Raw genomic sequence first — 12,777 nt, 5'->3', positions numbered from 1 at the left:
AGCAGAAAATAAGTTGAACGACTATGTTGAGTGGACAACGAAGAAGACTTTAGTTGAAGAGATAAGACGGTATGAAATTTCATTTAGATTTGAGTTTATTAAAAAATTCCTAGAGGAGTACAAAATACATTTCCGGGGAGTTTTCTGTGGAGTGTTTAGTAACCGTGGTGTCCATAGCCGTGTCCGTAGCTGTGTCCGTGGCAGGGAACTGGGGCAACGCTGGGGTGGCAGCCGAAGAGCAGGTTGTGTCCGCATGGCACATGGGGGGCAGGGGAGCCGTATGAGTAGCTCTTGGAGTGTCCAGCATGGGCATATCCGTGACCGTATCCGTGTCCACCATGTCCTCCGTGACTGTATCCGTGTCCACCATGTCCTCCGTGTCCGTAACCGTGACCAGAGTGTCCACCATGTCCTCCTTGTCCTCCATGTCCATAGCCGTATGAGGAAGCTACAAGTGGGGCGTAGCTCTGGCTCTGACTTTGAGCATTTGCTGGAGCATCGGCCATGGCAGGGCCATCTTCAGCAGCGGCAGCATTGGCGTTAGCAGCAGCACGGTATCCGTGTCCACCATGTCCGTGGGATGAGCCACCGCTGTGTGCTCCATAGCCATGAGACTGCTTGCCATAGCCTCCATGTCCTCCGTGACCACCATGTCCTCCATAGCCTCCATGACCTCCATAGCCTCCATGGCCACCGCTTGAGCCACCATGTCCATAGTTGGAGCGGACTTCTCGTACCAAGTCTTCTGCAGCAACTTCCTCGCTGGGATTCTCAGCTACGGCAGCAGCTTCTTCGACGACTTCCTCGGAACAATAAGCCACTGAGCAGATGGCCAGAAGAGCAACTACGATGAACACCTTCATGTTGGCTGGTTTGATGATTGCAGTACTGGTGATAGAACCGGAAGACTGACTGAACTGATTTCCCATTGATTTTCCACCAGCTTTTATACCCAAATTTGTTCTAAAGTCAGCTTTTTCCTCCTTCTTTTAGGCAATTTCTTGTGCGTCAATTGGATTTTTGCCGCATTTGCAGGTGATTGGACTCACAAATTTCCAATATCGACAGAAATATCGTCTGGGAAAATTTGTGACGCGTTTTTACAAGAATGTCTCTCTCATCAAATTCACCAATTTTATGACTTCTTGGAAAAATCAAAGACATTTTTATTGAATATTCTTGGCACAAATTTGGATCAATTATATAGAAAATGCTTGTTTAAGTTGAAGAAATTTCAACTTCAAGGGTGTTCAATCATCTTCCTAATAATTTCAATAGTATTATTATTTTTTTAGCCAAATTCTAAAACCTTTATAGTTACAAACAATATTTTGCTATTATTTATATTTTTATAATTAGTTTGTGCTAGTATTATTAACAATTCACAAAATCATTCCATTCTGAAGTAAGACACTTAACATACTAAAGATGATAACTTCAAATAGGGGAAAAAGTTTTAAGATGATTTTTTAATTATTATAAAGCTATCTGAAAAGAAATTTCCTTTACAGAAAATTTAGTAAATTAACCTATTGACTTGGTCTAGAATTTGCTCATACTTTTAATTAACATTGTTAGAAAATGAATAAGAATTCTTTCTTGTGGAATATTAATTGGTTCATAAAAACTATTAAAGCCTGATAGAGAATCAAATAATTCTCCTCGAAAATATTTTTATGTTTTCAATATAAGTTTAGTTATTTAAATATTTTGTGCATCAAAAAATATTTTCCAAATCTCAATAGTTTTATTTAAAACCTGTGGTAAAAGTAGAACAATTTTTTAATTTAGGGTAGCATTTTATTAAGCGTATCTGAAAACATCACAATTTCATTCGACAAAAATAATTAATAATAATTAAAATTTAAACACAATTTTTGTCTAATAAAATTTTAAAAGGTTCAAATTAATGTTTAAGGTGAAAGAAAAAATGAATTTCGCTTTGCTTTTCTTAAAATTTGCTTATGGAAAACGATAAAAATTTACTTAATGTAGTCATAATTCGTCCATACGATCGATTTGGGCGGAAATTTATTGTAAATTTTTGTGACTTTTTTTACAAATAATTTTTTTTATTTATTTAATTGCTTTTTAAAAAGTCAAATTTTCAAAACGTTATTGGGAAAAATATTGCCTTTTCATAGTGTTATTAAAATTCACAATTAAAAATACCTAGAGTATCTTTCTTAAAGATACACGAAAAACACCACAAGTTTTCTTCTAAAAGAAGACCATTTAGAATTCAAAAAAGAAAAAATATTACTATAGGATTAATTTTAAAGAATTGAAAAACTGTTTTAATAAAAATTACTTTTATATTTTTATTATATAGTAAAAACTTTCCATTTTAAAAATGTACGAAAAGTCAGAAATCAGATTGTATTGTATCAGAAAATTATCATAAAACTACCATGGAAAATGATCTTTGTAATAAAGTTTAATAATATTTTTTGTTTTAATATTATTTTCTAAAATATAAATATTTTGTATGTTATTCAACAATTATCTAAACACAATATTTGTCATAAAATTTGAAGTTAAAAAATGATCATTTGTAATCTCTATGAAGCGCCTCGCTCTGCACAAATATAACAAATAACACGAAATAATACTGCAAATATTTCAGCTCTTTATTGAAATTTAGATATAATTTTTATCTAATCCTGTTTTTAAGGATTTAAATTATTGTACTGAGAAATATTATTTTCCTATTAGTTATAGTTTTCTTAATATTTCCATTTAAAAATTGAATAAAATTTTTAGAATCGTTCATCAATTTCTCAAATTTGTTAATTTTCAAATAGTGATTTAAACCATTTTTTAAAGCTTTTTGAAACATTTATTACTTTTACGTAATTTTTATAGCCTTCTATTACTAGTATGATATTATAGAAAATATGATTTTTATATAATTCTTTTAAAAACTATGCATTTAAAATGATACAATTTTCACAATAATGTAAAATTTTTACATTTTCTTCATTATTTGCGCTTTTAAAATTAAAAGTATTACCAGATGATAATTTTTAAAAAAAATTGAATATGTGTTTTTGTAAATTTTACACTTTTATCTTTGATATATAGTGAAATTTTTCATTTTAAAATGTACAAAAAAAAAGTTACAAAAGCGATTTTAATGTATTAAAAAATTGTCATAATTAATTATCCCAGAAATAACCTTCGTAATAAAGATTTATAATATTTTTTACTAAAATATTGTATCGAAATTTATAAATATTTTGTATGCTAATGAAACAATTCTCTAAACAAAATAATTGTTTTAAAATTTCATACTTTAAAAGTGATCTTTTGTAATATCTGTGAAGCGCTTCATTCAGAACCGGTTTAGGAAATTACGCACAATTATTACTGTAAAAAATTAACTTCTTTGCTGAAATGTTGCTATATAATTTTTACCTAATATTATTTTTAAAGGTTTAAATTATTGTTCTGAGAAATATTATTTTCTTATTAGTTACAATTTTCTTACAATTCCCATTTAAAAATCAATAAATTTAAAACCGTAAGAATCGTTTATAAATTTATTGAACTTGAGATTTTTCAAATAAAGTTTTAAAGCATTTTTAAATGTTATTTAAAATTTATTCTTCTTTTACTTTTTTACATCTTTTTATTACTGGTCGGATAATTTGAAAAATATGATTTTTTTTTATAATTCTATGAAAACCATTGCATTTAAAATGATAATTTTCAACAATAAGGTGAAATTAGAACAACATTTTTCCATCAGTTTCACTTCAAAATTTAAAAAAAAATGACTGGATTAATTGTTTTTAAATGTATGAAAAAATGTTTTGCTAAAACTTATTCTTCTATTTTTGTAATTACACTGCAAATTTTTTATTTTAAAAGTCGACAAAACCCACATAAATGCGATTTTAATATAAAGAAAATCTATCACATGATATCCCCTAAAAACAATTTTGGTAACATATTTCTAATATTTTTTGTTGTATAAGATTATTTTCTAATAGTTATAAATTTTGTATACTTAATCAACAACTCTCTAATCATAATAATTTTCCTAAAATTTTATGTTAAAAATTGAACACTTGTGATATTTGTTAAGCGCTTCACTCTGTATGATTTTGTAAATAACACAAAGTTTTATTGTAAAAAATTCCAATATTTTATTGAAATTTAAGCATAATTTTGTATCTTATACTATTTTTAAGTGTTTAAAATATTTTTCTTAAAAATATTATTTTGTTATTCGTCGTAGTTCTATTAAAGTTTTTATTTCAAAATTGATTAAAATTATTAGTACCTTTTATAATTTCATTGAATTTGAGAATATTTAAGCAAATTTTAAAAGCATTTTTAACAAATTTTTGATTTGTTTGTCTTCTATTTGATTTTTCTATACCCTTGTAATATTGAAAAGGAATTTCAAAAAATATTTTTTTGTCTAAATTATAATAGAAACGTTGCTTTTAAAATTACACAATTTTTACGATAAAAAGTTATAGCAACATTTTCTTTCAAAAAAGATTTTTTTAAATAAAATTATGAACAAAATATGCACATAATATTGTTCCTACAGGCTTGGAAAATACTTTGTATTTAAATAAAGTGTAAAATATTGTACGGTTTTCGATTTTTTTCATATGTGAAAATTTACTAAACTAAAGTGTGTGTTCCAAGAATTGTTTTCAAAGAAATATAGAAAAAAATGATAAACTTTTTTAATGCATTTTAAGAAAATGACTGTGAATTTTAAACTATGCTTAACCACACAAATAGTTTATTTATTAGAAAATAAATCTACGTGTTTTTTATATACTTATTTCCTTAATAAAAAGAATATTTGTTTAAAATGGAAAATGTTGAATTCGACATTCGTATGAAATTATTTGTTTAGATAGAATATTATGCATATAATCGCTTTCCATCAAAAATATAAAAGATATAAAAAGGACTATTTATTAAAATATTTTTTTTTTACTTTCTACAAAAAAGTATACTGTATTTAATTATTTAAATAATTCATATCAAAACATATTTTTTCACTAGATGAAGTTGTATGTTTTCTTAATGTTTGTAATGAAATTTCTTCATTTCTATAATTGTGTCTTCATCAAAAAATCTTAACAAATAATAAATCAATAAAATTAAATACGAATAAGTACCTCTAATATTTTGTTTAACTTATTCGTAAATTTATTGTCAAAAATATTTTTTTTTAAAAAAACTTGATTCCGAGATTCCTATATCTTGCAATATCTAAGTTAATAAAAATTGCAGGATTTTTTATCAATTTTTATGTTATCATATTAAACAAAACATAAAGAATAAAAGAATTTTAATTATTCAATACAATAATTAATATTCTTATAAATAATATAATAGAATAATGTTGTATCTTAATGCTCATTAAATATCAAAAGGTGACAGGACAAATGATTTCAATATCTTTGTTAATGTAAAATCTAGCACTTGATATACAAAGTTATTTAAAAAATATATATAGATATATAGAGGAAAGTGCTCTCCTTTAGAACGTTCATGCCTTCGAATAATGTGATTTTTTTATGTTTTTTCGTAAGAGATTTACACTAAATTATAACGGAATTATCAACAATTGATGATAAACCAACAAATATTTAATAGATATGTGTAAGTCTCTTAAAAAACCAAGAGAAAATTCTTATCATTCGAAGGCATAAACGTTCGAAGGGAGAGTACATTCCCCTATTTAAATTTAAGTTATTTAACCTATACTAGAAAATAAATTACAGAAAATAATGTTATAAGAAATAAAACTTCATTGCAACAGCCCTTTCAAAAAAGGTCGGCTAATGCTTTTTCTTAATTCACTTTGTCTTTTTAACAAATTTTGTTACATTTTTTTTATTATATTTTAAATATCCTTATGTTTTTAAAAATACAGTTTTGAGTTAATCTTATATTTTAGTCAATAGAAAGTACATTCTACAGTACAATTTAAATCTTTCAATCAGTTAAAGAACTCGAAAATTGTTTGAACATTTGTTCACATGATTTGTGGAAACATATAAGATATACATTTACAAAAAATATTTATCAGTGCTTATTTTTGAACAATATTTTATAAAAAAAAATCTGTTTTTTTTAGAATTTTCCATACAATTTAAAATTGTTTTCTTTTCGAAAGTTTTATGATTTTTAATTGTTTTTATGAAATAATGCAATAAAAAAAACAAATATCAAAAACAATATTTCTAAATGAAAGAATAAGAATCTTTGTAGATTATGGTAATTCTGAAACAGGAGTAATTCCATATTTGGCATTTACTCCTGATGATTGGAATGATTAGAGGATGATTGGAAGAACTAATTTTTTTATTCAGAATATAATATAATATATACAATGAAATAATTGATTAAAAAATTAATGATAAAACTGCTGTTACATATGGAAAAATAATTTCTTCTTCAGAAAAAGTTTCCTCGTTTTAAAATTTACCAATTTCGTCAGTTCATCTTACTCTTGAAACATTATATGAAATTTATAATTAGAACTACATATTTGATTATCTAATTTATTTTTCTATAAAAATTGCTTTTACTTTATTGACTGAGACCGCAAAAACTTCATTTTCTGCCACATGTTTGAAATGAGATTCATTAGAATTAAAAAGTGGAAATAGTTTAAGTATCATTTATCCTTTAGCTTTAGATATTCTGGTACACTTTAAAAACAATGAGACAAAATATAATTCTACCAGCTTTATTATTTTAATTTAATTCTCTCTGAATATTAAAGTGAAAATAAGTGATTTGAATCAAATAAAAGACTAATTCTTTTCGACTCTAAGAACTGTTAAACTGAACTTAATTAAACTAAACTTACCTTCAATTAATCTTCTCATATTAAACATCTAAAATCTCTCAGAAGATACCATCATCCAGGATAAAGTATAAAAGATAATCCGAATAATAAATTGAACAAACGACCCAATGAAGAATAAGAAAATCTATTTTGATAAAGGAAAGCCACTGATTCAATATTTTTTTCTATTTTATTCAAGTCTACTAGAACAAGCTTAATTATTGGGGCTTTTTGCAACATATGTAGCACGGAAATTCTGGGCTGATTCTGCTGATCTAGAATTTTGATTTTTGTTTCCTTGCGGCGAAGAGTTGTTCATCATGTCAATGAGCTTGGCCATTGTCTCCTGTTTCTTGTTGGCAGTTGGTGGCTTTTGCTGATCCTTGTCAGATGGAGTATTGTTGTCGTTCTGCGGTGCTCCAACCACTGGAGCTGAAGGAGTAGTTGTCGATGGATGATCTCCACTCAAGTGTGCCGGCTGAACTACAACAGATGATCCTGGAGATTTATTATTCCTGTCATCATCTTTGTCGCTTGAATTGGGATTCGGGGCGGTGATAGTGTCAGAAGATTTATGCTGGTTGCATCCAACTGGGGATACATTGGGAGTGCAGCTAAGGAGATAGTTGTGCCCACAGGAATGTGCTGAAGATCCATAGGAATAGCCAGATCCTCCACCGCATCCGTGTCCACAAGAGCCGTAATAGGGAGCAGCTGGAGCCTTGAAAGACAAAAAAAATTATTTTTGAAAATGGATAAAAAATAGTGTTTTAGTAGTTTCTTACAGGATAAGGCTCATAGTAGACAGGCGCAGGAGATTGATGAGTTTCGGGCACATGATATACCGGAGCTGGAGTATGGTAGACTGGAGCCGGTGGATAATAAACTGGAGCTGGAGGATAGTAAACTGGAGGTGAAGCATAATGAACTGGAGCCGGAGTGTGATAAACAGGGCCTGAAGAATGATAAGCCGGAACTGGAGAATGATGAACAGGGACTGTAGAATGATGAACAGGGCCTGAAGGTTGATGAACAGGAACTGGGGAGTGATGTACAGGGCCAGAAGATTGGTGAACAGGGGCTGATGAATAATGAGCAGGTCCCGAGTAATGGTCAACTGGGGCTGGTGCATTATAATGGCTATGACCTTCAGCACCGTTCCCTGGCCTAACATGCACATAAGTGTATTTAGGACCCACGTAGTTATCATGAGAATACCCATCATATGAGTGACCATGACCGGAATGACCATGCCCAAAATCATTTCCATTATCATAGTAAGTTGGTCCAGAATGGTGATAATTTTCCTCCTCATAGTGATCTCCACCTCCATATCCTGCTCCATAAGGATGCTTATTGGGCACATGATAGTGATGAAGATAGATTCCATCACTATAGCTTCCGCCCTCATAATGATCCTGGTGTCCATTCTCATAGTCATCTCCAAAGCGATGGTATGATCCCACCTGGAAATTATTCTGTGCTTCAGAAGAGTCATCAAATGTCCTGAACCTGTTGGGATGCTTATTAAAGTTTCCTTGAGAATTGTCCTGAAGATGAAGAGGCTGAACTGGCAATGCATGTGGAGCATTTTGGCGATGATCATCGCGATCACCCTTCATGTTGTGAGGCGATAGGTATCCTTTTGGCCTCTGAGGTCCACTTCCGGCCCGGAAATGCTGCGGAGCTCCCAAATAGGAATGGTAGTGTCCACGATGTGGTTCTGCGTGATAATTCCTCTTGTCTTTGCACATCATATACGATCTCTCATAGGGTGTTTGGGGATTAATCTCCACACAGACAGTCGTTGGGGTTGAATAGGATTTTTTCTCACGAGTTACTTCCACATCATCTCTGGCTAGATCACCGTACTCTGTCTCAATTTGGCTGGAGAGATCATAATCAGCATCGCTGAGAGGATATCCCCACGCACAGCACAAAACGCACAATCCACTGATCCACAGAAGATAATTTCCAGAAGTCATTGCTCTGCACAAATTTCCACCAAAATCACACTTTTCCGTCGATTGATGTGGACGTGTCTAATAACCCAGGGTTTTATATGCAAAAATTGTTAAATCAGCTTTATTCATCCACTGAAATATGATTTTTTTTTCGTGCTCTATCGATGTCTTTGCGTCCAATGCATTGACTCTTTCAGTCGACGGTTCTTTCACAATTGGCTCATCTTTTGCCGATCTTGAGGGTATGAGGTGGAAATTGGGTATATAGACATTGTGAAATGGGGCCCATTTCCCAAGTGCGATTCTAAGAAAATTAATCTCAAATTACCATTTTGTTCCATATTGCAATACTCATAGCGAATTGCAGCCGAGGGCAACGACTTTTGTTGGATTTATTTTTCAACAACTAAATAAGACAAAGACCAGTGGAAATATTTCCTTTCAGGCTTTATATTATACAATTAAACTTTGAGAAAATTTGGAAAACTGAAACAGGAAGGGAGGGCCACAAGATAGAATTTTGTATGCTCAAACAAGTTGATGTATTTAATATTAATTTACAATATATTATAAAATTATTTATTTGTTTTTAGAGAGAGTAAAAAGAGTAAAAAATTGACTAGGGGAAAGTGACCCTGCTTGATACGATCCAAGCTTGATAATAACTATTTTTTTCCTACGTTAATCAATAATTATGACCCAAAGCAATATATTTTAATAGCTGGTCCTAAGCCTCATATTTCCTAAAAAAAATTAGGATCCCAGCTCTTTTTCCCTAGTTTCAGGAAGCAAAAATTAAAAATGGGTCCACAACTGTAATTTCGATACATGATATTTCATAAGTATTTCTTAATTAATGTCGCTATTCAGGAAAACTACTGTCATAGGCACATAGAGGGGTCATCAGTACTAATATTTATGTAAAAATATTTTTACTTGGGGACACTGTTTTTGAGGATGGTGACAAATTCATAACTTCTACTTGTGTCCATCCTATATTTTAAGAAGGGTCCATGAATGATAATTTAAATGTGGAAACTCTATCATTAGATGTGATTCTTTGATAATTACACCTATTATAATCCTCCAATTTTATCGACAATTGACATAGCCTTCAACTCTGTTGCCTGTATTTTAAGGTTGCAGAGTGACATTTTCATGGACTCAAAGTGAAAAAATAGTTTTCGCTAGCGCCCTAATGTCATAAAAACATGGCTTAGAAAAATGACATAAGAGTGATTTTAAAACTAATAACCAGTCTTACAAACGATTTAAGCAGATAGATTAGAGTTCCGTCTAAATATTGATGTGCAATTTTTTGTATCCGGTGAAATTCTTGCAGTGAAAATAGGCCTCCGATTTGTCGAATCAATTATTATACAGGAAGGCCCCGGACCCAACTTGTATAAAAGTCGCCACTGAATTTTCATTTTCTTCTTGAGGAAAATCTAAGGTTTTTCGGGAACTATTTGAGGTGAGATTATGAACCTAATAAGTGAGACATTTTTTTGTCATAGTGGAAGAATCGCTTAGGTTTGTGTGTTAATCAGAAAAAAATCACAAACCTTGGACATCATTTTACAGTATCAAGCATGGTCACTTTCCCCTATTATCCTATTAAACAAGATTCTTACTCGTTAATTAAACTCGTTCCGTTAAACTTTACACAAAATCTTTAAACTTTATCACAAAACTTTTCACACACGGTTTCAAATGTTTCACATAAACGCTTTCATGTAAGAAAATTTACAAATTTTATTAATTGTCAAATCCGTCTAATCAAAATATATATAATTTCATTTTAAATACAAATCTAAAAAGTTTTTATGTAGGGGAGACCGGGGAGGTTTGGGACAGCGGTAGTATGGGACGAGGCGATTTTTTCATTAATTATTGAAATAAATGGGACTTAACCACTACTTAAACGTGGGCAACAATAATATGTATATTGACTAAAAGAATGAATATTCTCTGTTCTATTGCTTAAATTCTATGAACATTTTTTTTAATTGATAAAAATTGTATATTTTGACGTCTCAGTTTTCTTCTTGGTGTTTTATATGAGCTAATCAAAACTTTTATCTCGCTAGCAGTGTAATCTGGGAACATATTTTTATAAAAGTTTCCGTGATTATACACTCTTGTTTTTTACTTAAATTAAAGGTTTTAAATACTAAAACTACACGCGGGGATGTGTGGGACACCTGAACGGGGATGAATGGGACGTTGATTTTTGACAAGATTGTAAGTAGCGCGCAAATCGGTACTGTCAAAATGGAGAGTAATTCCCAATTTCTACTGGAAATCTCCCTCTTGTGCAAACTTTAGTAGTTCAGCAGTTGCCTACAGAGACAAATTAAACCATCAATGTCTTGGGAATCAATAATTTCTTCTCCTGAGGATATTCGACCTTTGCCCAATCCCGTTAAAAAGTATATTCTCGAAAAATTTCTCGAGCAATATCCTCTACAATTCTCATAAGTTCCTAAGAATAGGCAAGGCGAGAGCTCATCTAGATAAACAAGGAAAAACAGTTACTATGCAGTTGTCGTTAAATCAAAGAGCAATCCGCCAATGAGTTCAAAAAACTAAAATTATCAAAAGAATCTACTTGCCTGAGGAATTTGATGATAATGATTCCAATATTTAGAATAAAAAAGCAAAGAAATCTAGGATAGTAAATAAGAAGAAAATACATTAAGCGATTGACAAAAAATGACTATTGTACAAATAAAATTCATATTAATTTCTAAGTATGAAAAAATATTAAACATTTTTATTTGTATTAGAAATATTTTTAATCTAGTTTTTAAAATTAATTAACATGCTCCAATAATGCAAATTATGCGAGAAAAAAACAAGTCCCAAACATCCCATTTTGCATCCCATACTGCCCTAAATCGGGAAGGTTTGGGACAAAGCGTCAAGTTAAATATTTTATCTTCTCCAAGACAATTCAGCTGTTTTCCAAGTTCTGTCGTGTACTTTTTATAAAGTCTATACCCATAAGTAAGTATCCTAAGTATCCTATAGACCGCATGAAATTGTAATACATTATTGTGATTTTTTGGAATACTGTTCCAAAGTCAAAATATGAAAAAGTGTCCCAAATCTCCCTGGTCTCCCCTAAAATTAAAGTAAAAAGTTTCTCTTAAATTTATGTGATATATTCAGTGAAAAAAACATGCATGTTGATTTTAAAAAGTAGAATCTAGTATAAGATTTTCCTTCAGAAATTGTTTTTCAGTTTTTATAACTCTTTAACAATTTTTTTTTCTATTTACAAAAATATGCAAAAGAACAATTTACAAAATGTGCCCTATACCGAGCTTTCGCACAACAGCGGTTTTGATGGCGTTTCAAGGATTTACATATATTAAAAAAAAAATAGAAGCTCTCAAACATTGAATTGCAGTTTCTTTATTTTAATATTAATAACTTCAATTAAATTTGAAATTTATTTCATGTCCAAAAATACAATAATATTCCTGTTTAAGCTTATACAAAACTCATAAATTTAATTTTGTTTAGTTTAGTGTAAATTACGCTTTACATCTGGTCAATAATTGTGTACAATTACATTTGTATTTCAAATGCAAATTTTTACTAGTAACTTATAAATATTGGAGAAAGCTTGAAACTCTCATATTTAATACAATTTTTATTTTTAACACATTTTAAGTGTTCGTTTTCATTTTTAAAGTGTCACTAATATTCATAGTCAAGTATAATTTTCTGAAACTATTTTCTTACATTTATCATGTTGCTTCCATACAATGCTCTCTCCAATTTTGTGAAATAGAATGAAAACAATTTATCTTTAACTTTGAATTGTAGGCAGAATACTATTATACTGTATTCAAATGGCACAAATCTAAGTCTTATTTTTAAGAAAATCTTAAAAACATCAATGATGTCATATTCATACGATAAACAAGAATTTAGAAAATTTAAAACTGTGAAAAATCTTCTTAACAAACC

General features: G+C 30.1%; 2 protein-coding genes across 2 annotated transcripts; both read right to left on the bottom strand.

Moving 5' to 3' along the window:
- Positions 1-77: 77 nt before the first annotated feature.
- Positions 78-3,363, bottom strand: LOC129805514 (uncharacterized). The gene has a single exon (XM_055853478.1). It carries the CDS (start codon positions 927-929, stop codon positions 156-158), a length of 774 nt encoding a protein of 257 aa, XP_055709453.1. The 5' UTR covers positions 930-3,363; the 3' UTR covers positions 78-155.
- A 3,640-nt stretch (positions 3,364-7,003) lies between these two features.
- LOC129805498 (DNA-directed RNA polymerase II subunit RPB1-like) lies at positions 7,004-9,075 on the bottom strand. Its single transcript, XM_055853454.1, has 2 exons — positions 7,618-9,075; positions 7,004-7,553 (listed from the first exon to the last, which is right to left on the bottom strand). The coding sequence occupies exons 1-2, from the start codon at positions 8,815-8,817 to the stop codon at positions 7,047-7,049; spliced, it is 1,707 nt and encodes a 568-aa protein (XP_055709429.1). The 5' UTR covers positions 8,818-9,075; the 3' UTR covers positions 7,004-7,046.
- Positions 9,076-12,777: the final 3,702 nt, after the last annotated feature.

The sequence above is a fragment of the Phlebotomus papatasi genome, chromosome 3 (genome assembly GCF_024763615.1).
Source record: "Phlebotomus papatasi isolate M1 chromosome 3, Ppap_2.1, whole genome shotgun sequence".
NCBI classification, from domain to species: domain Eukaryota; kingdom Metazoa; phylum Arthropoda; class Insecta; order Diptera; family Psychodidae; genus Phlebotomus; species Phlebotomus papatasi.
This window is presented reverse-complemented; position numbering and strand designations above follow the sequence as displayed.

Excerpts from the sequence above, each read along its gene's own strand:
- LOC129805514 (XM_055853478.1), bottom strand. The coding sequence starts at position 929 with ATGGGAAATCAGTTCAGTCAGTCTTCCGGTTCTATCACCAGTACTGCA.
- LOC129805498 (XM_055853454.1), bottom strand. The coding sequence starts at position 8,817 with ATGACTTCTGGAAATTATCTTCTGTGGATCAGTGGATTGTGCGTTTTG. Across the intron at positions 7,554-7,617 it reads TCTACTATGAGCCTTATCCT|GCTCCAGCTGCTCCCTATTA; the intron begins GTAAGAAACTAC and ends TTGTCTTTCAAG.